Source organism: Ahaetulla prasina, chromosome 4, assembly GCF_028640845.1.
Source record: "Ahaetulla prasina isolate Xishuangbanna chromosome 4, ASM2864084v1, whole genome shotgun sequence".
Classification (NCBI taxonomy): Eukaryota; Metazoa; Chordata; class Lepidosauria; order Squamata; family Colubridae; genus Ahaetulla; species Ahaetulla prasina.
This window is the reverse complement of record NC_080542.1, coordinates 141,777,330-141,799,971: the sequence shown is the minus strand read 5'-3', so window position 1 is coordinate 141,799,971 and position 22,642 is coordinate 141,777,330. Positions and strand designations below refer to the sequence as shown.

The following is a 22,642-nucleotide window of genomic DNA, read 5'->3' as shown; positions in this document are numbered from 1 at the left end:
AGGTTAAGTAAATATGGACTTATTACTGAAGTTCATTCACCACTTCAATTATTTTTCTACTTCTGTTGGAAACAGCCAGGAAAAGTTAATTTCTTAGAAAATCATGGGACCATCCTGCATTTAAATGGAAAAAAAAAATGCCGTCAACCACAAGTTTAATGTTCATTCTGGTCATTCAGATCACACCTTTTTCTTAAAGAAGACCCCACCTGTCACACTGTTGTCTTGTAAATCAGGGGTCTCCAAGCCCAAGCTATGGGCCACTACCGGGCCACGGACAGTTCGAAACCAGAGCGTGGGAGATGGGCAAGCATGGACAGTCATGAAGCTCCATTCGCGTGAGCAGCAGGCAAGAGCACATGTGAATGGAGCTTAGTGTGTGAGCTTAGTGTAGGAACGCCCTCCGTTTGCGTGTCCGGAGCTTCACGCGCGAGCACCAAAGTGCCTGTCACTCGCATGTGCCTGTCACTCACACCACCCTCCCCGATGGGCCTGGTTGGGCCACCAAGCTGGAAAGATTAGGGACCACTGTTGTAAATCATATTTCTCCAAAGATATCTGGCAGTATAGTTTTGTGGGCCTATCACTATCCCTTAAGGAGGAGATGGAACGTGAAGAGCTTCTAGTAGATTTTTTTCCACCTTGACTAAAAGATTATCACATGCCAAAGTCACAGAACCCTTGGCATAATGCAATATGGCATAAAGATGAAGGCATTCTTCATTTGTCAAAAATAATTAAACATGTCACCGACATTCTGCATAACTCAAGAGCCAGCTGAGAAAAGAGCAGTAAGTCTCCAGTTCCATTTGAGTGACAAGGTCAGCTCTGCCTCCTTTTTCCTCAGCTGCTTCCCCTTCTCTGGGCCTGTTCATTATGCCATAAATTAATCTGTAAAATTGGGACAGACTACATAATGTAATTAGCCTAGTCTGTTCAAACACAGCAAACTTATATGGGGTAGCAAATCAGAGGTGCGGAGTGATCTGTAGCCAACAAATGACAGAAAGGTTAATTTGTGCAACCCCTACTCCAAAAGGAAGCCTATTGAGTTTCAAGACCTTCAGGTCCAGAGGTCAGGAAAGTGTCACCTTCTTGAGACTGAACTTTAATTTTTTTTCTTGAGTCTTCCACATCACCACATCATGAACACGAGTGGGACTCTTGAGGAGACAGCCTTATGGGCTTCTTGGCATTCTCTGAGCTTGTTTTCTTCCAGACATTTCATTATCCAACTGGGTAACATCATCAGTGTTCATCACTGGTGATGCTTTGTTGCTGTTGTTAGTTGTGAAGTTGTGTCCGACCCATCGTGACCCCATGGACAACGTTCCTCCAGGCCTTCCTGTCCTCTACAATCCTCTGGAGTCCATTTAAGTTCAGGCCTACTGCTTCAGTGACTCCATCCAGCCACCTTATTCTCTGCTGTCCACTTCTTCTTTTGCCCTCAATCTTTCCCAGCATTAGGCTCTTCTCCGGTGAGTCCTTCTTTCTCATTAGGTGGCCAAAGTATTTGAGTTTCATCTTCAGGATCTGGGCTTCTAAAGAACAGTCAGGGTTGATCTCCTTTAGGACTGACCGGTTGGATCGCCTTGCAGTCCAAGGGACTCGCAGGAGTCTTCTCCAGCACCAGAGTTCAAAGGCCTCAAGTCTTTGGCGCTCAGCCTTTCTTATGGTCCAACTTTCTTGATTGTTTTCTTGCAAATATTTCATTATCCAACCAGGTAAGATCATCAGTGCTCATCACTGATAATGTTACCTAGTCGGATAATGAAACATCAGCAAGAAAATAACTAAACTCAGAGAGCATAAAAGATCCCACTGTTCAAGCCTGACCTACAAATATTCTCTTCTATTGATATATCCTTTTATATGCCAAATTGTCCCACATCGAATTATTCATCAACTATGTCCCAAGATGCTTTCACTCTTTTGCTAAGAAACCACCAAAACACCTCCTTTTTCATGACCAAAAACTGAAATACAGAGCTGCCCAGAGTTTATCCAACACACATTTTATTGGAAACAAGTTTTTCCAAAGATTTTCAAAACAGAGTTTTCTAGCGATATCTTAGAAACATTTGCCACAGAAATAATAATTTCCAGAAAACAGAAGAATACATCAGGTGCATATCTATTTATTCTTTGTGTTCCTTTCACTTCTACTTGTGAGTGTATGTGTGTGTATATGTATATCTTTTATACATACATATATTATATATATACATATGCATGTACATGTACCTGTGTATCTTCTTCTCAGACACAGTGGTTAAGGTATTAGATTTGGATCAGTGTATATTCTGCCTGCCTCCCTGCCTATCCATCCATCCATCCACCCACCCATCCATCTATCTTAAACTGAGAACTGTGCTGAAAAATCTGAAATATGTACAGATGATTAACTGTTAAGTTGAAAGTTAGAATTAACATGATTCACAGTACAGACTTCGTGAAATTCTTAAGCATTATCCTTAAGCACACACGATCGCGTTTCAAGGTGGCCTATTTGGGGAATCCTTTCCAAAATGACAACCAACTGATTTGACTCCTTTTTGTCATATGTTCTGATTATCTATAGAAGTCAACTAAATCTAAAGTGCTTTCTACTCCAGAACGCCTCATTTTGTTTCCCGATTCTGGACATTTCCATTAAGTGCACAAAGCCTATAATTAATCTACTTAGACTAGAAACACCATTTGTAAAGCACTATTATTATTTGGTGGCTTCCCAGAAATTAGTCCTGCCTCCAAAGAGGGGAAACTATGAGCAATGGAGCCATTTCTTAGCAAGTTAGAAGTTGTTATTCTGAGGATCCATTAGGGAGAATCCTTCATTCAACCTTTGTACCATTTTTTCTTTAAAAGAGTTGGTTAATAAATGCAATAAATATGTCCAGCTCTCAACCATGTTAAACAGCCTTAGAGGTTTTTTTCCTCTTCCTAGACCAAACTAACAGATCTCAGTCAGCTTCATATATAACTCTGATCACAGATTCCAACTAGCTGCATAACCTCATTTCTAAAACATTTATTATTTAATATTGTTATTCCCACTATCTAATTTTCTAAACAAACCCAGGCCACCAAGCTGATCCATGGCCATGTAATAGTGCATCTAACATTCTTTTTTTGCTAAATCAATATTCTGGGATCTTGCTGGATAGCAAGGATGAATTTATTCATGCCCAAAACATGATAATTCAGCTACCAGAGGAATCAGATATGGTTGGAAATCAGGAAATCCATGCTCGTTAATCATATCGATCTTTTAACTGTATTAACGAAATCTGCATGAATTAGATTTAAGTGCAAATAAAAAAGCTAAGTCCCAGGATGTTGCAGGCAAATTCTCAGTTCTCCCTGACAATAAAGAGAACTATAAAAGGTTATCCAATTATAAATGTGTTCGTTTCTTAAGGAGCCTCAAGACATTTTGTTGGTTTTGCTAGAGAAGACTAATAAGGGTACCTCCTGGAAATGCTACTAAAATTCTTCTTGTTATCAGTCTCTGTATTCATACTAACGGTATTAAAATTATTTCCATAAATTAGCCCGGGTAGCTAGCTAATTAACTGACTAAATACTGCACAATATAATGGAACAAAATGAAGATAATTAAACAATGGAAAAATGTCACAATATATCAACATATTCTCAGTTTTTCACTTGTTATTCATACTCGAATCCATTTCTTTTAGGTGTTTAATTAAACTCTTCCATCTCTCTCTCTCTCTCTCTCAGAATGTGGGATACATGCATTCTTTTCCTTTCCTTCATGTGGTTAGTTTTCCTTCCCCGTTTTACTTAAGATGGTTTATAAATACCGTGTACAGATAATCCTTGATTTATGACTAGTAACTGAGCAACCATTCAAAGTTACTATGGAACCAGAAAAAGGTACTTACGTCCAGTTTCTGAAGTTATGACAGCCGTCCTCTGCAGTCACATGACTGCATTTGGTACACTAAACTAGCGGCCCCCAACCTTTTGGGTACCAGAACCGGTTCCATGGAGAAGGGTTCTTCCGCGGACCGGAGAGGGCCTGGTTTCACGTGCTGCCTGCATCCTGCGGGTGGGGCTTGGCTTGTTGCACGGCCTGGTTTCTGGCATGCTGCAACCCGGTGCCAATCCACAGATGGGGTTGGGGACCCCTGCACAAAGCAATCACCCCTCATTCACAGGCTCTGGCAATGTCCTACAGGCACATGACCACAATTTATGACAATGTTTGCCAAAATCTGGCATTTTCTTCCAGTTTCTAGCAAAATCGCCCTATAATGAACAACGGGTTTGCTTAAAGATCGTGGTGTTTGCTCAGTGACCACTGTGTTTGCTTAATGACAGCTGGGTTCACTTAACAACCACATCAAAAAAGTTGTAAAATTGGATCAGTCATGTCACGATCTGCTTCATGACCGTCACAATTTACAACCATCATTGGCAGTCTCAATTACGGTCGTAAATCAAGCCGTACCTGTGTTTTAAAAATTAATTTCTTTGTAACTAAAATTTTTAACTGATTGCCATTTTTTTAGCCTAATCACTAATTCAAACAAGATGGCAAAGATAAAGTATTACCATTAATCATTATTTTATCTCCCAACATACACCAATTTTAAAAAATGATATAAGCTCTTAATACTCAGTTCCAAATAATTGATTGGTCAACCAAAATTCTAACTAGTCCCCTCCTGGATTTTTATTACAAGTTCCTGAATCTTTTCCAATTAGAGAAAAGAAATAATTATAATTGTACTTAATCAACTGTCAATAGTATACAGCTTTAATACAGACAATCTATTTTGTAATGTTTTTAACTTTGAGGGGACAAAGAAAATTATTTTGCATTCAAAAACTTTGAACGTTGAAATGCTATCTCTCTAGCTTGCAGAAATTTGCAGAATAAAATCAGATTCTTCAAAGATTGCAAGGCACATTGGCTCTGCAGTTAAGACGATGTGTTTGTCGGCTGGAAAGCTGGAAGCCCAAGTTTGAGACCCCAGCACTTGTGAATTCCCGTTCCTTATCCCAGCTCCTGCCCACCTAGCAGTTTGAAAGCTTGCAAATGTGAGTAGCTAAATATGTACCTCTTTGGTGGGAAGGTAACAATGCTCCATGATGTCATGCTTCCAATTGTGGAAATGTCTTCATATCACGCTGGCTCAATGACCTTGAAACGGAAATGGGCATTGCCCCCAGCAATGACTACCCTGTTTCCCCGAAAATAGGATCTACCTGAAAGTAAGTCCTAGCTTGCTTTTTACACGTGCGCCCAAAATAAGCCTTAATGAAGATCCCGCCCACTCCAGGGTGCATGGGTAAAAATTAAGCTAGGGTGGGGATGGGGTGTTTGGAGCTGCCTTACCAAGGGTGAAATCTACTTACCTTCCTTACTGGTTCGGAAGTGCAGGCACCATGCGCACGTGTGTCACATGCGTGTGCAGACCTGCGCATGAGCAAAACTTGTGCATGCGCAGAAGATAAAAAACACATTATTTCATGGTTAAAACCAGGAAGTAATGACACCCGGGCGGGTGGGCGGAGCTTTGCTCCGCCATCGCTACTGGATCACCGAACTACCAGCCACGATCGCTACCGGATCGTGTGATCCAGTCCGATCCGGGAGCATTTTACCCCTATGCCCTAGTATTTACTTTTTGACAGTTGTAGCACACCTGCCGACACCTGCCTTGCCAGCCCATTTCTTCTGCAGCCAGCAAAGCTGGCAAGGCTTTCCTAAAGGCCTCTGTAGCTGATAACAAAGTTCCGAACCAGAGCTCTGTTATTGGCTGCAGAGGCCTTTAGGAAAGCTTTGCCGGCAGCAGAAGTTTATTATTTTATTTTATTTATTTTATTTGATTTTTATACCGCCCTTCTCCCGAAGGACTCAGGGCGGTGTACAGGCATAATAAAACCGACAATACAATATACAAGTTTAAAATACGATTTAAAAAACTTATTTAAATTAGCCCAGTGATTAAAATTTACCATACTAAAACCCCGTTTAAAATTAATAAATATAACATTAAAATGTACAATCAGGCCAGAAATGCACTAACAAGGGAGATAAGAGCAGCAAAAAGAAGCTACTCTGAAAAGCTAAAGAATCAATTTTCAGCAAATGAACCAGCAAACATGTGGAAAACTCTTAAAAATATCACCGGCTATGGCAAACCTCCTTCCCAGGCTGAAGGTAATCAACAACTGGCAGATGACCTGAATGAGTTTTACTGCAGGTTTGAAAGGAAACTACAGCCACCTATCTCCACAACCCCCATCTCAGACACAGCAACAACAGCCAAGCCTCCTACAACTGACCCCATTTCATTGGGTTCACAACCCCTAGTGATCACAGAAAAGGAAGTGCAGGCACCATGTTGACTGTCACATGCGTGTGCAGACCTGCGCATGAGCAAAACTTGTGCATGCGCAGAAGGTAAAACACATTATTTCATGGTTAAAACCAGGAAGTAATGACACCGGCGGGTGGGCGGAGCTTTGCTCCGCCATCGCTACCGGATCACCGAACTACTGGTTACGATTGCTACCAGATCGCACGATCCGGTCCGATCCGGGAGCATTTTACCCCTATGCCCTAGTATTTACTTTTGACAGTTGTAGCACACCTGCCGACACCTGCCTTGCCAGCCCATTTCTTCTGCAGTTTGTGGGCATGGAGTCAGGGCTGGGGCAGGAGATGCTCCTTCTTCTGCAGTTTGTGGGCATGGAGTCAGGGCTGGGGCAGGAGATGCTCCTTCTTCTGCAGCCAGCAAAGCTGGCAAGGCTTTCTAAAGGCCTCTGTAGCTGATAACGAAGTTCGAATCAGAGCTCTGTTATTGGCTGCAGAGGCCTTTAGGAAAGCTTTGCCGGCAGCAGAAGTTCCTGAAGGCCTCTGACACACGCAAGTGGGGTGAGTCAGTAGATGGCATCCCGAAAATAGGATCTACCTGAAAGTAAGTCTAGCTTGCTTTTACGTGCCCAAAATAAGCCTTAATGAAGATCACTCCAGGGTGCATGGGTAAAAATTAAGCTAGGGTGGGGATAATGTTTGGAGCTGCCTTACCAAGGGTGAAATCTACTTACCTTCCTTACTGGTTCGGAAGTGCAGGCACCATGTTGACTGTCACATGCGTGTGCAGACTCATGCATGAGCAAAACTTGTGCATGCGCAGAAGATAAAAACACATTATTTCATGGTTAAAACCAGGAAGTAATGACACCTGGCGTGGGAGCTGCTCCGCCATCGCTCTGGATCACCGAACTACAGCCACGATCAACCGGATCGTGTGATCCAATCCCATCCGGAGCATTTTACCCCTATGCCCTAGTATTTACTTTTTGACAGTTGTAGCACACCTGCGACACCTGTTTTGTTAGCCCATTTCTTCTGCAGCCAGCAAAGCTGGCAGGCTCTAAAGGCCTCTGTAGCTGATAACAAAGTTCGAACCAGAGCTCTGTTATGTGGCTCAGAGGCCAAAACTTTTACCGGCAACAGAAGTTTATTATTTTATTTATTTATTTTATTTGATTTTATACGCCTTCTCCCGAAGGACTCAGGGGTGTACAGGCATAATAAAACCGACAATACAATATACAAGTTTAAAATACGATTTAAAAAACTTATTTAAATTAGCCCAGTGATTAAAATTTACCATACTAAAACCCCGTTTAAAATTAATAAATATAACATTAAAATGTACAATCAGGCCAGAAATGCACTAACAAGGGAGATAAGAGCAGCAAAAAGAAGCTACTCTGAAAAGCTAAAGAATCAATTTTCAGCAAATGAACCAGCAAACATGTGGAAAACTCTTAAAATATCACATTGCCATGAAACCTCCTTCCCAGGCTGAAGGTAATCAACAACTGGCAGATGACCTGAATGAGTTTTACTGCAGGTTTGAAAGGAACTACAGCCACCTATCTCCACAACCCCATCTCAGACACACCAACAACAGCCAAGCCTCCTACAACTGACCCCATTTCATTGGGTTCACAACCCTAGTGATCACAGAAAAGGAAGTGCAGGACCTATTTCACAGACAAAAGCCAGGAAAAGCGCCAGGCCCAGACAAGATAACTCCTTCTTGCTTAAAAGTCTGTGCTGACCAATTGGCCCCCATCTTCACCCATATTTTCAATAAATCACTAGAGATGTGCTATGTTCCTTCTTGCTTCAAACGCTCTACCATCATCCCAGTGCCGAAGAAGCCCACCATCAAGGAACTGAATGACTACAGACCAGTTGCTCTAACATCTGTAGTCATGAAAACCTTTGAAAGGCTTGTGCTTTCCTACCTGAAAACCATCACGAATCCGCTGTTAGACCCCTTGCAATTTGCATACCGAGCAAATAGACCAACAGATGATGCTGTTAATATGGCTCTGCACTACATCCTACAACATCTTGAGTCTCCAAAGACCTATGCAAGGGTCCTTTTGTAGACTTTAGTTCAGCATTCAATACCATCATTCCAGACATTCTTCTAACTAAGCTAAACCAGCTACAGGTACCGGAACAGGCTTGTAAGTGGATCACATCCTTTTTGCTAAATCAATATTCTGGGATCTTGCTGGATAGCAAGGATGAATTTATTCATGCCCAAAACATGATAATTCAGCTACCAGAGGAATCAGATATGGTTGGAAATCAGGAAATCCATGCTCGTTAATCATATCGATCTTTAACTGTATTAACGAAATCTGCATGAATTAGATTTAAGTGCAAATAAAAAAGCTAAGTCCCAGGATGTTGCAGGCAAATTCTCAGTTCTCCCTGACAATAAAGAGAACTATAAAAGGTTATCCAATTATAAATGTGTTCGTTTCTTAAGGAGCCTCAAGACATTTTGTTGGTTTTGCTAGAGAAGACTAATAAGGGTACCTCCTGGAAATGCTACTAAAATTCTTCTTGTTATCAGTCTCTGTATTCATACTAACGGTATTAAAATTATTTCCATAAATTAGCCTGGGTAGCTAGCTAATTAACTGACTAAATACTGCACAATATAATGGAACAAAATGAAGATAATTAAACAATGGAAAATGTCACAATATATCAACATATTCTCAGTTTTCACTTGTTATTCATACTGAATCCATTTCTTTTAGGTGTTTAATTAAACTCTTCCATCTCTCTCTCTCTCTCTCTCAGAATGTGGGATACATGCATTCTTTTCCTTTCCTTCATGTGGTTAGTTTTCCTTCCCCGTTTTACTTAAGATGGTTTATAAATACCGTGTACAGATAATCCTTGATTTATGACTAGTAACTGAGCAACCATTCAAAGTTACTATGGAACCAGAAAAAGGTACTTACGTCCAGTTTCTGAAGTTATGACAGCCGTCCTCTGCAGTCACATGACTGCATTTGGTACACTAAACTAGCGGCCCCCAACCTTTTGGGTACCAGAACCGGTTCCATGGAGAAGGGTTCTTCCGCGGACCGGAGAGGGCCTGGTTTCTGGCATGCTGCAACCCGGTGCCAATCCACAGATGGGGTTAGACCCCTGCACAAAGCAATCACCCTCATTCACAGGCTCTGGCAATGTCCTACAGGCACATGACCACAATTTATGACAATGTTTGCCAAAATCTGGCATTTTCTTCCAGACATTCTTCTAACTAAGCTAAACCAGCTACAGGTACCGGAACAGACTTGTAAGTGGATCACAAGCTTCCTAACAAACAGGAAGCAGCAGGTGAAGCTAAGCAAGATCACATCAAATACCTGTACAATTAGCACAGGGCCCCCAAGGCTGTGTGCTCTCCCACTTCTCTTCTCTGTATACCAATGACTGCATCTCCAATGATCCATTTGTTAAGCTACTGAAGTTCGCAGATGACACAACAGTGATTGGTCTCATTCGAGACAATGACGAATCCATATATAGACGAGAGGTCAACGACTAGCCTTGTGGTGCAACCAAAACAATCTGGAACTGAACACACTCAAAACCGTAGAAATGGTGGTAGACTTTAGGAAAAACCCTTCCATACTTCCACCTCTCACAATACTTGACAACACAGTATCAACAGTAGAAACCTTCAAATTTCTGGGTTCTATCATATCGCAAGATCTCAAATGGACAGCTAACATCAAAAACATCATTAACAAAGGACAACAAAGAATGTTCTTTCTGCCAACTCAGTAACCTCAAACTGCCCAAGGAGCTGCTGATCCAATTCTACAGAGGAATTATTGAGTCTGTCATTTGCACCTCTATAACTGTCTGGTTCGGTTCTGCAACCCAACAAGAAAGACACAGACTTCAGAGGATAATTAGAACTGCAGAAAAAATAATTGCTACCAACCTGCCTTCCATTGAGGACCTGTATACTTCCCTCGCATCCTGGACATAAACTGTTTCAACTCCTACCCTCAAAACGACGCTATAGAGCACTGCACACCAGAACAACTAGACACAAGAACAGTTTTTCCCAAGGCTATCTCTAGCTTGCAGAAATTTGCAGAATAAAATCAGATTCTTCAAAGATTGCAAGGCACATTGGCTCTGCAGTTAAGACGATGCGTTTGTCGGCTGGAAAGCTGGAAGCCCAAGTTTGAGACCCCAGCACTTGTGAATTCCCGTTCCTTATCCCAGCTCCTGCCCACCTAGCAGTTTGAAAGCTTGCAAATGTGAGTAGCTAAATATGTACCTCTTTGGTGGGAAGGTAACAATGCTCCATGATGTCATGCTTCCAATTGTGGAAATGTCTTCATATCACGCTGGCTCAATGACCTTGAAACGGAAATGGGCATTGCCCCCAGCAACGACTACCCTGTTTCCCCGAAAATAGGATCTACTTGAGAGTAAGTCCTAGCTTGCTTTTTACACGTGCGCCCAAAATAAGCCCTAATGAAGATCCCGCCCACTCCAGGGTGCATGGGTAAAAATTAAGCTAGGGTGGGGATGGGGTGGTTGGAGCTGCCTTACCAAGGGTGAAATCTACTTACCTTCCTTACTGGTTCGGAAGTGCAGGCACCTCGCGCACGTGTGTCACATGCGTGTGCAGACCTGCGCATGAGCAAAACTTGTGCATGCGCAGAAGGTAAAAAACACATTATTTCATGGTTAAAACCAGGAAGTAATGACACCCGGGCGGGTGGGCGGAGCTTTGCTCCGCCATCGCTACCGGATCACCGAACTACCAGCCACGATTGCTACCGGATCGTGCGATCCGGTCCGATCCGGGAGCATTTTACCCCTATGCCCTAGTATTTACTTTTTGACAGTTGTAGCACACCTGCCGACACCTGCCTTGCCAGCCCATTTCTTCTGCAGCCAGCAAAGCTGGCAAGGCTTTCCTAAAGGCCTCTGTAGCTGATAACGAAGTTCCGAATCAGAGCTCTGTTATTGGCTGCAGAGGCCTTTAGGAAAGCTTTGCCGGCAGCAGAAGTTCCTGAAGGCCTCTGACACACGCAAGTGGGGTGAGTCAGTAGATGGCATCCCCCGAAAATAAGACCTGATGCTTTTTTTGGTGGCAAAAAAAATATATAAGACAAGGTCTTATTTTCGGGGAAACAGGGTAGCAGTGACTCCTTTTCAAAGAAGGCAGTTTGAGAACACATAGTTGAAGAGAAAACTTGGGCTGTTTATAATTCATTGAAATGATAGGTGTTGTTAAATGTTGGAAAACACATTCAATAATTATACCAAGCAATGCTCCTTTATCTTTCCTAATACAGAAGATTCATTTAGATCAGTGGTAGTCAACCTGGTCCCTACCGCCCACTAGTCATTGTTCCAGCTTTCATGGTGGGCGGTAGGGGTTTTGTCCGATACTGAAGCACTTTCCTTTTTTTTATTATTTAATTGACTTTTTAAAAAAAAATTCATAGCATTATTTAAAAACATTTTCATTAGGTTTTCATAAAATTCCCCGTGACAATTTAAATTTCTGAAAATATACTATTTGTATCGCCCGCGCATAAGTTTAGTTCACGCTACGTAAGTGAAACTAAATGGCGCTGTAGTGCGGCCGCAAACAAAAGAGCCTCGTCCCAGAATAGCTCGTGCATCTCTCCCCACATCACCCAGCTGTAACAGACAAGCAGAGCTGGTAGCGAGTGCCCACCCCAAACCCAATCCATGATGCGCGAGAGGCATGTGCAGACGACGATACACGAGCATTACTGTGGAACCGGTGGGCGGTTAGAACATTTGACTACTAACAGAGATACAAAAGTGGTGTCGTGTCCCACTCCTCCGCTGACAGCTGGGTCAGGGAAATCCGAATCAGGCTTGCCTCTGCAGCTCTGCCCAAAGTCCTAGCAAAGTCCTCAGAGCAGGCAGGAGACCAGTAAGTGACTTCAGCAAGATAAGTTCGACTTTTGCCTGACTCAGAGACTGCCAGAAAGTAGATCCTTTATATAGGCCATGGGGTGTGGCTCCATGACTCAGCACTCATTAAGGCCTGCCCCTCCCTTCCTTCTGTTGCCTCCGCCTCTCCAATCTTCTGATGCGAGGGTCACTCCAATCAGCTGTTGTTGGGAGTAAACCCTCCTCAGGCTCACCTGCTGTGGAGGAGGGGGAGGGGTCTAGCTGCTCCGTTTGCCTGGGCATGGAGTCAGGGCTGGGGCAGGGAGATGCTCCTTCTTCTGCAGTTTGTGTGGGCATGGAGCCAGGACTTGGGCCGGGAGGCATACATTCCTCAGTGTTCGGGAGCAGGTAAGAAGGCCCCGGCTGCTCTGAGGGCGGGCAAGACACAACAAGTGGGCAGTAGGTATAAAAAGGTTGACTACCCCTGACTTAGATCATTTGAATGATTTGGTTGCTTGAAAATACAAATTTAGAGTTTCTCCAGGAATCTTCTCATTTCTTATGGACCAGATCTCTTAAGTTATTTATACAGAAACAGAAAAATGCTGCCTAGCATTGACCAAGTAACAGGAGAGAGAAAACTCTGCAAAGCAGAAGAGATACTAGGTACAGTAGCATATAAGCTATATCTGGCCAAAGAGCCAATCCTATCACCGCTGTAGAACAGAACAATTCATCTGTATTTTTTTCTCTGCAATAAGCATCCATTTTAAGCATCTAACCTCAGAAGTATGAAGCAACAAGAAAATATCCCATCCCACCCCATAGCTACAAGTACTCCTCAATTTATAACAATAAATGAATAAATAAATAAATAAATAAATAAATGAGCAAACAATAGATTCAAACTTAATGTCAACCACTTCAATCTTGATTGCAGAAAATATGACTTCAGTAACAGAGTTGTTAATGCTTGGAATACGCTACCTGACTCTGTGGTCTCCTCTCCAACTCCTAAAAGCTTTAACCAAAAACTGTCTACCATTGACCTCACCCCATTCCTAAGAGGACTACAAGGGGCGTGCATAAGTGCACAAAAGTGCCTACCGTTCCTGTCCTATTGTTTCCTTTCAATATATGTTCCTGTATATATTGTTATGACAAAATAAAAAAAATGAGCCTGGAATTACAGGTGCCAATCATCAAGGGGTTATCATGTGACTTATTCAATTTTATACCATATTTTATAGTAGCTGATATGTGAATACTATGGTCATTAACTGAGCCAATAGTCTGCAATGGATGCTTAATTTTTTTTTAAAACAACCATTTTACCCCTTTATTCGGGGTGGAGTCAGGGCAACTCAATGAAGCTGAGCGTTTACTGGTCGGATGCCCTTCCTGATGCCTATGCAGAGTTCGCAGCAGATATTTTCTCTTAGCACCCTAGGAGAGAAACATCTGCCGCTACCTAGGATTGAACTCTCAACCTTCCGAGTGGGAGGCGTGTGTCTTCACCTCTAGGCCACTGTGCTACTTACCTGAGTGGTTTATTTAATAGTTAAACTATAATCCAGTTTAGTGTGATGTCATGCCAACACACCCATTATGTTTTGTGATGGATCTGTAATGCAACATAATTTTGACCGCTGCACCTTCGCAGCATATTTTTATTGCTGTGATTTTGCTGTTCCCAGAAGCGTCAACATTCCAGTATCCATAATCTATGGAGAATTAAAACTGAGATAAAAGCAAAAAGATTTCTACCACAACAGGACTAATTTCTCCCTGGGTAGAACATTTAATGGAAGATATTGTGCTTGCTGACAAGTCAGGCACTTGCACCGCATTAAACAGATCAAATCTAATTGGAATTTGTTCCGTGCTACTGCTCTACAGATTGTCAATAAAAACAATATCCACATTGCATTTCAGGTTCACTTCATTTGCATTCCCTAATTTAGAGTTTAAGTAATTTAACAATAGTAACGATTTCATTCAAATTAAAGTCCAGGCCAAAATTAAAAACAATTTTAAAGTGGTGTTAGAAAACATTTCATTAAGTACCTACTACAGTACTACTTGCTTTCTTAATATCTCAGTCAATCTCTCCCTCGCTTTGCAACAAACACTAAGCTTCTCCTGTGCAGCCAAGCTTTAGACAAGCCTTGTTAGATTTATTGGCATTATTTCATGCAATTAATTAATAGATATTAGAGTTCTGCAAGGAAAAAAAGTGCACAAAGACTGGCACTAAAATAAATGAGGCCATTTGAAAAAAAATTGCATTCCACCAAGATAATTGCTCTCTCTCTTTCTCTCTCTCTCTTTTTTTTTTTAAATTCAAATACTTTCTTGATGGGAGCCATCAAGGAATATTCTGCCAATTATCCTTTCCGCTAAATGCTGGAGGCACCACATTTAGCTACAAGGCTCTTAGCTGTTATAAGGGGAAAGCTGCAAGGCTGGATGGACAACCCACATAAGCAGTCACTGCAGCTTTCTCCAATCCAGAAGCACGAGGACTACAGCCACCAAAATTCCCAGCCCACATAGTCTTGATACTAAGGCTCAGTTTTCTTTCCAAGAAAGGGCAGATATGAGATAACTAGAAACATATATAACCCTTGTTTCCATACAAGGATGGAACGGCTCCAGTATCTGTGCAATGGTTGACTTGGAATGTTTGTTTTGTTGCTATAACTTGCTGTGATTGAGAGAGACAATTGAAAAAAAAATGCATGTTTAAAATTAGGAATTTACAATTCTTTTATTTGAACTGAAAGACACACACCACTGAAAGAAGCTTAACAAGTATCACTGGGCAAAGAGCTGACTGGGGCTATTGGCTGGGGAATTCTGAAGTCCACACATTTTAAATCTGCCAGGTTTTAAAAGCACTGCTTTACAACACGGATGTCCAACCTTGGCAAGCTTACTGTGGACTTCCAACTCCCAGAATTCTAGAGGAAGGGTCCCCAATCCTTTGGGCTGTTCGGAACCAGGCCGTGAAAGTGACGGGTGAGCACATGCGCACCCCCACTTGCGCAAATGGTGGGAAAGCACGCACACACGTGCTCCTTTTGTGCAAGCCGATCCACAAAGTCTAAAATGGGGAACTATGATTTAGAGCACGGATCCCCAAACCCTGGGCCACGGCTCACTATCGGGCAAAGGCCCATTTGAAACCAGGCCACAAGAGGAGGACTAGCCTGCATGCAGGAGCACAGCTCCAATAACACAACGCACATGTGTGCCAACCTCCCGTTCACATGGCCCTCTCCCCCACCCCACCCCACAAGCCGGGCTGCCAAGTCGGTTGGGGGCTGCTGCTCTAGAGGATGTACGGTTGTGTTGTGTCCTGTGGTTTCTCTAGTGCCCTCTTTTTAAAAGTAAAGGTTCCCCTCGCACATACGTGCTAGTCGTTGCCAACTCTAGGGGGCGGTGCTCATCTCCGTTTCAAAGCCGAAGAGCCAGCGCTGTCCAAAGACGTCTCCGTGGTCATGTGGCTGGCATGACTCAATGCCAAAGGCGCATGGAATGCTGTTACCTTCCCACCAAAGGTGGTCCCTATTTTTTCTACTTGCATTTTTTACATGTTTTCGAACTGCTAGGTTGGCAGAAGCTGGGACAAATAATGGGAGCTCACCCTGTTACGCGGCACCAGGGATTCAAATCGCTGAACTACCGTTACACAAAACAGAAATCAGTCAGTGATGGAGGGAAATGAAGCCCTCAGATTGAGAAGAAACCGTTTTTCAGCACACCGGTAGTCCTCAATTTACAACAATTTGTTTAGTGACTGCTCAAAGTTACAATGGCACTGAAAAAAGTGAGTTATGATTGTTTTTCATACTTACAACCATTTTGGCCTCTCTATGGTCATGTGATCAAAATTCGGGCACTTGGCAACTGGCTCATGTTTATGACAGTGGCAGTGTCCCAGGATCATGTGATCCCTTTTTGTAACCTTTTGACAAGCAAAGTCAATGGGTAAGCCAGAGTCACTTAAACAACCATGTTATTAAATTTACAATTGCAATGATTCGCTTGACAATTATGGCAAGAATGGTTGTAAAATGGGGCAGAATTCACTTAACAACTATTCTGCTTAGCAACAAAAATTTCGGACTCAATAGTGACTATAAGTTGAGGATACCTGTATTTCCCAATGTAAATTTTACTGCTCACATTCCCAGAACAAAATAACCACAAAAGGACAAAGTAGTTCTTGTAACTCTCTGAGCTGCGTAGCTGAACTTAGATGTTCCACACAATTAAATCAGAGGCACTTAGTTACAGGCAGTTCTCAATTTATGGCCATAATGGAGCCTCAAATTTCGGTTGTATATCATGATGGTCACTAAGTCGAGGCACCCAGGTGACTGACTCAATTTTACAACATTTTACAACATCATGGACTGCAGGTGTACCCCATCTTCGGAACCAAATTCAAGTCATATGTACCTTTTTAAAGATCCTATGTAACTTTGACCAATTGCTTAAGTCAAGGATTACCTGTATTTGGCTACAGATTTTCCTCTGCAGTACAAAATCTTGTCTCATATTTTAAAAAGTGCCATGAAAACACTACTGATAGTCCTTGACTTACAACTGTTCATTTAATGATGTTCAAAATTACAACAGCATTGAATAGAATAGAATAGAATTTTATTGGCCAAGTGTGATTGGACACACAAGGAATTTGTCTTGGTGCATATGCTCTCAGTGTACATAAAAGAAAAGATACGTTCATCAAGGTACAACATTTACAACACAATTGATGGTCAATATATCAATATAAATCATAAGGATTGCCAGCAACAAAGTTACAGTCATACAGTCATAAGTGGAAAGAGATTGGTGATGGGAATGATGAGAAGATTAATAGTAGTGCAGATTTAGTAAATAGTTTGACAGTGTTGAGGGAATTATTTGTTTAGCAGAGTGATGGCCTTCGGGGAAAAACTGTTCTTGTGTCTAGTTGTTCTGGTGTGCAGTGCTCTATAGCGTCGTTTTGAGGGTAGGAGTTGAAACAGTTTATGTCCAGAATGCGAGGGATCTGCAAATATTTTCACGGCCCTCTTGAGGTGACTAATGACCATTTTTCAATGGTCATTCAATGGTCATTTTTCAATGGTCATTCAATGGTCATTCGTGGGGATGCTGACTGTTGCAGCATCCCCACGATTCAAGTTCTTGGCAACCGGCATGTTTCCTGATTGCTTATTTGTAGCCTATGATATCATTAAGTGTTGTACCTTATGATTCTTGATGAAGGTATCTTTTCTTTTATTGTACATTATTATTATTATTATTATTATTATTATTATTTATTTGATTTTTATACCGCCCTTCTCCCGAAGGACTCAGGGCGGTGTACAGGCAAAAATAAAACAGATAATACAATGTACAATTTAAAAAGCAGATTAAAAAACTTATTTTAAAATTAGCCTGATAGGTTAAAATATACTAGACTAAAAAACCCCATTTAAAATTAATTAATAAAAATTTAAAATTTAAAATTAATAAAATTCAATTCAAGCCAGCCCCGCGCGAATGAAAAGATGTGTCTTCAGTTCACGACGGAAAGTCCGAAGGTCAGGTATTTGGCGAAAACCCGGGGGAACCCCATCCCAGAGTGTGGGAGCCCCCACAGAGAAGGCCCTTCCCCTGGGGGCTGCCAGCCGACATTGTTTGGCGGACGGCACCTGAGAAGTCCCTCTGTGAGAGCGCACGGGTCGGTGGGAGGCATGTGGTAACAGCAGGCGGTCCCGTAAGTACCCAGGCCCTAAGCCATGGAGCGCTTTAAAGGTCATAACCAACACTTTAAAGTGCACCCGAAAGGCCACAGGTAGCCAGTGCAGTCTGCGCAGGAGCGGTGTTACGTGGGAGCTACGCGTAGCTCCCTCTATCACCCGCGCAGCTGCATTCTGGACTAGCTGAAGCCTCCGAGTGCACTTCAAGGGGAGCCCCATGTAGAGAGCATTACAATAATCCAAGCGAGAGGTAACGAGCGCATGAGTGACTGTGCACAAGGCATCTCGATCAAGAAAGGGGCGCAACTGCCGAACCAGGCGAACCTGGTGGAAGGCCCTCCTGGAGACGGCCGTCAAATGATCTTCAAACGACAGCCGATCATCCAGGAGGACGCCTAAGTTGCGCACCCTATCCTTTGGGGCCAGTAACTCGCCTCCAACAGTCAGCCGCGGCTGCAGCTGACTGAATCGGGATGCCGGCATCCACAGCCACTCCGTCTTGGAGGGATTAAGCTTGAGCCTGTTTCTCCCCATCCAGACCCGTACGGCTTCCAAACACCGGGACAGCACTTCAACAACTTCATTGGGGTGGCCCGGGGTGGAAAAGTACAGCTGAGTGTCATCAGCGTACTGCTGGTATCTCACCCCGAAGCCACTGATGATCTCACCCAACGGCTTCATGTAGATGTTGAACAGCAGGGGCGAGAGAATCGACCCCTGCGGTACCCCACAGGTGAGGCACCTCGCGGTCGACCTCTGCCCCCCTGTCAACACCGTCTGCGACCGGTCAGAGAGATAGGAGGAGAACCACCGGTACACGGTGCCTCCCACTCCCAATCCCCCCAACCGGCGCAGCAAGATACCATGGTCGATGGTATCAAAAGCCGCTGAGAGGTCTAATAGGACCAGGGCAGAGGAGTACCCCCTGTCCCTGGCCCTCCAGAGATCATCCACCAATGCGACCAAAGCTGTCTCCGTGCTGTATCCGGGTCAGAAGCCGGACTGGAACGGGTCTAGATAGACATCTTCATCCAGGTATTGGGGTAGCTGTCGCGCCACAGCACTCTCTACAACCTTCGCCACAAAGCGAAGGTTGGAGACTGGACGATAATTACCCAAAATAGCTGGGTCCAGGGAGGGCTTCTTGAGGAGGGGTCTCACCACCGCCTCTTTCAAGGCGGCAGGGAAAACCCCTTCCAACAGAGAAGCATTGATAATCCTCTGAAGCCAGCCTCGTGTCACCTCCTGAGTGGCCAGTACCATCCAGGAAGGGCACGGGTCCAGTAAACATGTCGTGGCGTGAAGCCTCCCCAACAACCTGTCCACGTCCTCGGGAGCCACAGGGTCAAACTCATCCCAAACAGACTCGACAAGACGTGCCTCCTCTCCCTCGCTTGGATCATCCCAATTTCGGTCCAGACCGTCCCGGAGCTGAGCGATTTTATCGTATAGATAACCACTAAACTCCTCGGCTCGTCCCTGCAAAGGGTCATCCCGCACCTCCTGGTGAAGGAGGGAGCGGGCCACCCGAAACAGGGCGGCCGGGCGGTTATCTGCCGACGCAATGAGGGTGGAGGCGTAGGAGCGCCTCGCCTCCCTCATTGCCACTAGGTAGGTCCTAGAATAGGACCTAACTAGTGTCCGATCAGCTTCGGAATGACTGGACCTCCAGGTGCTCTCTAGGCGTCTTCTCCGGCGTTTCATCTCCCTCAGCCCCTCGGAGAACCAAGGGGCCGGACGAGATCTGCGCCGGGTCAGAGGCCGCAAAGGCGCGACACGGTCCAAGGCCCCAGCCGTGGCCTGTTCCCAGGCCACGACTAGTTCCTCAGTCGTGCCGTGGGCCAGATCCTCAGGGAATGGCCCAAGCTCCGTCAGGAACCTCTCAGGGTCCATCAGGCGCCTGGGACGGAACCAACGTATAGGTTCCGTCTCCCTGCGATGGTGAGTGGCGGTACGGAAGTCTAGGCGAAGGAGAAAATGATCGAACTATGACATTGGTTCTGTTACTAAATCATCTAATTCCAGATCATTTAACCACTGTCCAGAGATATAAATCAGATCCAGCGTGCCTCCCCCCATGTGCGTAGGGCCATCATTTATTCGAATCAGGTCCAAGGCCGTCATGGAAGCCTGGAACTCCCGAGCTGCCGTCGATAACAAGCCAGCCAATGGCAAGTTGAAATCCCCCATGACTATAAGTCTGGGGGTCTCAACTGCCACAGCGGCAAGTACCTCCAACAGCTCAGGCAGGGCTGTGGTCACGCAGCAAGGAGCCAGGTACGCGATCAACAAGCCCAACTGATTCCTATGGCCCCACCGCACATAGAGGGATTCACAGCCGGCAATCTGAGGAACAGTGGCCTCCCTCGGCTCTAGATCTTCCTTAATGACAACCGCCACCCCCCCACCCCTACCTTGGGCCCTCGGCTGATGAAATGCTCGGAAACCTGGAGGGCACATCTCAACAAGGGGAACCCCCCCCCCTCTGGGCCCAACCAGGTCTCCGTAATGCCCATGAGGTCCGCGGACTTGAAAGCATACGCATCAAGACAAATTCCTTGTGTGTCCAATCACACTTGGCCAATCAAAATTCGATTCTATTTATGACAGCATCCCTTGTGAAAGACGATCACACTTACCACCATCACCGTTGTCTCCTAGTCAAGTGGTTGCAATTCATGCACTTGGCAACTGATGTATATTTACAATAGTTGCAGCTTCCCAGGGGCACATCATTGCCTTTAAAAACTTTCCCAGGGCTTCTGACGAGCAAAGTCAATGGGAAAAACTGGATTAACTAAACCACTGCATGGTTTGCTTAACAACTACAACAAAAAAAAGTATGTAAAACAGGGCAAGATTCACTCATATCGCTTAGCGACAGGTGTTACAGTCCCAATTATGGTTATAAGGACTACCTGTAATGTATTTGGAAGGGGTTCTATATTATTATTATTTTTATTATTTATTATATTTGTATACCGACCATCTCCCGAAGGACTCAGGGCAGTTCACAGCCAATAAAACAACAGAAAACATATAATACATATAAAACAGCAAAAAGAATAGACAATTAAATTCAGTTGATGCCTTAAAACTTTTAAATACAAATTTAAAACCCATTTAAACCCCTGATTTAAAAACCCCAATTTAAAACTACGTTCAAGCTAGTCCTGCTCTTCGAAACAGCAACGTCTTCAGCTCGCGGTGGAAGGACCTGAGATCGGGGAGTTGACGAAGCCCCAGAGGGAGCTCGTTCCAGAGGGTAGAGGCCTCCACAGAGAAGGCCCTCCCCCTGGAGGTCGCCAGCCAACATTGTTTAGCTGACGGTATCCGGAGGAGGCCCTCTCTGTGAGAGGGCACTGGTCGGTGAGAGGCTAATGGTGGCAGTAGGCGTTTCCGTAATCTAATGACCAATTATGCCAAGCAGGTGGAGTTGCATCTGAAGACTCACCTTCACTTCCTTTTAAATTGTGCTTTACCTGTCTTAAGCTTTTTTATGTATTACTCAAGGCAAAATGGCATTCTAGTGTATATTTGTTTAGAAATTATCCTGCTGAATTCAGGGAAGTGATCAAAAGCTTTGAGGGTTGTAGGTTCCCTGCATATATATATTTTTTTTGTGTAAACATCTTCTTGTTTAAAGGTTATAGTAAAAGATCATTATGACTTGTAGCAAACTCCTGAAACTAGGTGTCTATGTAGATTCTCAGTCATCCGGGTTATGATTGTCCAAAGGATTTTTTTTTCCCAAGAGGCAACTGGACTTTCTGGTTTTTCTTTGAAGACGTTTCCCCTTGTCATCCAAGAAGCTTCTTCAGCTTCTTGGATGAGAAGCGAAACGTCTTCAAAGAAAAAACAGAAAGTCCAGTTGCCTCTTGAAAAAGCACTTTTGGGAGACTTGAAGTTAGGGCAACCGTTTTTGAGCTGCAGAAATCCGCCTGGAAGCAAAGAAATATAAAGAGAGCCGAATTCTCTGCAGCTATTCAAGGCGGCATGGATTTATTCAGCCCAAGCATGATGATCCTATAAATGCCTTTTTCAACCTTCTGCATATTCTTGACCAATTCCAACTTCAGATACTGAAGTAAACTTTCATCAGAACTCCGCATTAACAGTGGTAGGGATAATCATACATTTAATAACTGGTCTGATGAATTCCATCTGGAATACGAAGGCTTAGAGCCCTTGATAAATTTAATGGAACCATTTAAATCTGAAGTATTCTTTAAATATAAAAGGAGTCCTTTTAATACAAAAAAAATCACTCAAGCAATTCTAGGCTTTCATTGCTGTGGAATGAATACACGGGCTTAGAATCCAAGTTTAGCCTTAATATGAAAACTGCCATTGACAGCAGGTAAAGAAACTGCAACAACGCCTTATGGCCCCGAATCAAGAATGGAAGACAAATAACATGAGAATCAGCAAAGATAAAACAGAAGCAATGACAATCAGAAGGGAAAAAAATCATACACTGGAGCCATGATGGCGAACCTATGTCACGCGTGTATCAGTGGGCACACGAGCTTAGCTCCGGCGCGCATGTGCGTGCCGGCCAGCTGATTTTCGGGCCTTCTGGGCCCACTAGAAGTAAAAAAGCTGTTTCCTGCCTCCA

The 22,642-nt window shown here is 43.7% G+C and overlaps 1 protein-coding gene across 14 annotated transcripts in view; it reads right to left on the bottom strand.

Annotated features, from left to right (window-relative positions):
* Nucleotides 1-22,642, bottom strand: part of XYLB (xylulokinase) — a 201,322-nt gene that overhangs the window by 95,154 nt on the left and 83,526 nt on the right. Inside the window, exon 16 of one of the 14 annotated variants that reach the window (XM_058184409.1) lies at nt 15,886-16,235. The exons of the other annotated variants lie outside the window; for them this stretch is intronic. Within the exon in view, the coding sequence (XP_058040392.1) occupies nt 16,189-16,235 (47 nt within the window). The 3' untranslated portion in view covers nt 15,886-16,188. Of the gene's footprint in view, nt 1-15,885; nt 16,236-22,642 lie in introns of those variants that run through there. 14 annotated transcript variants of the gene reach the window in all.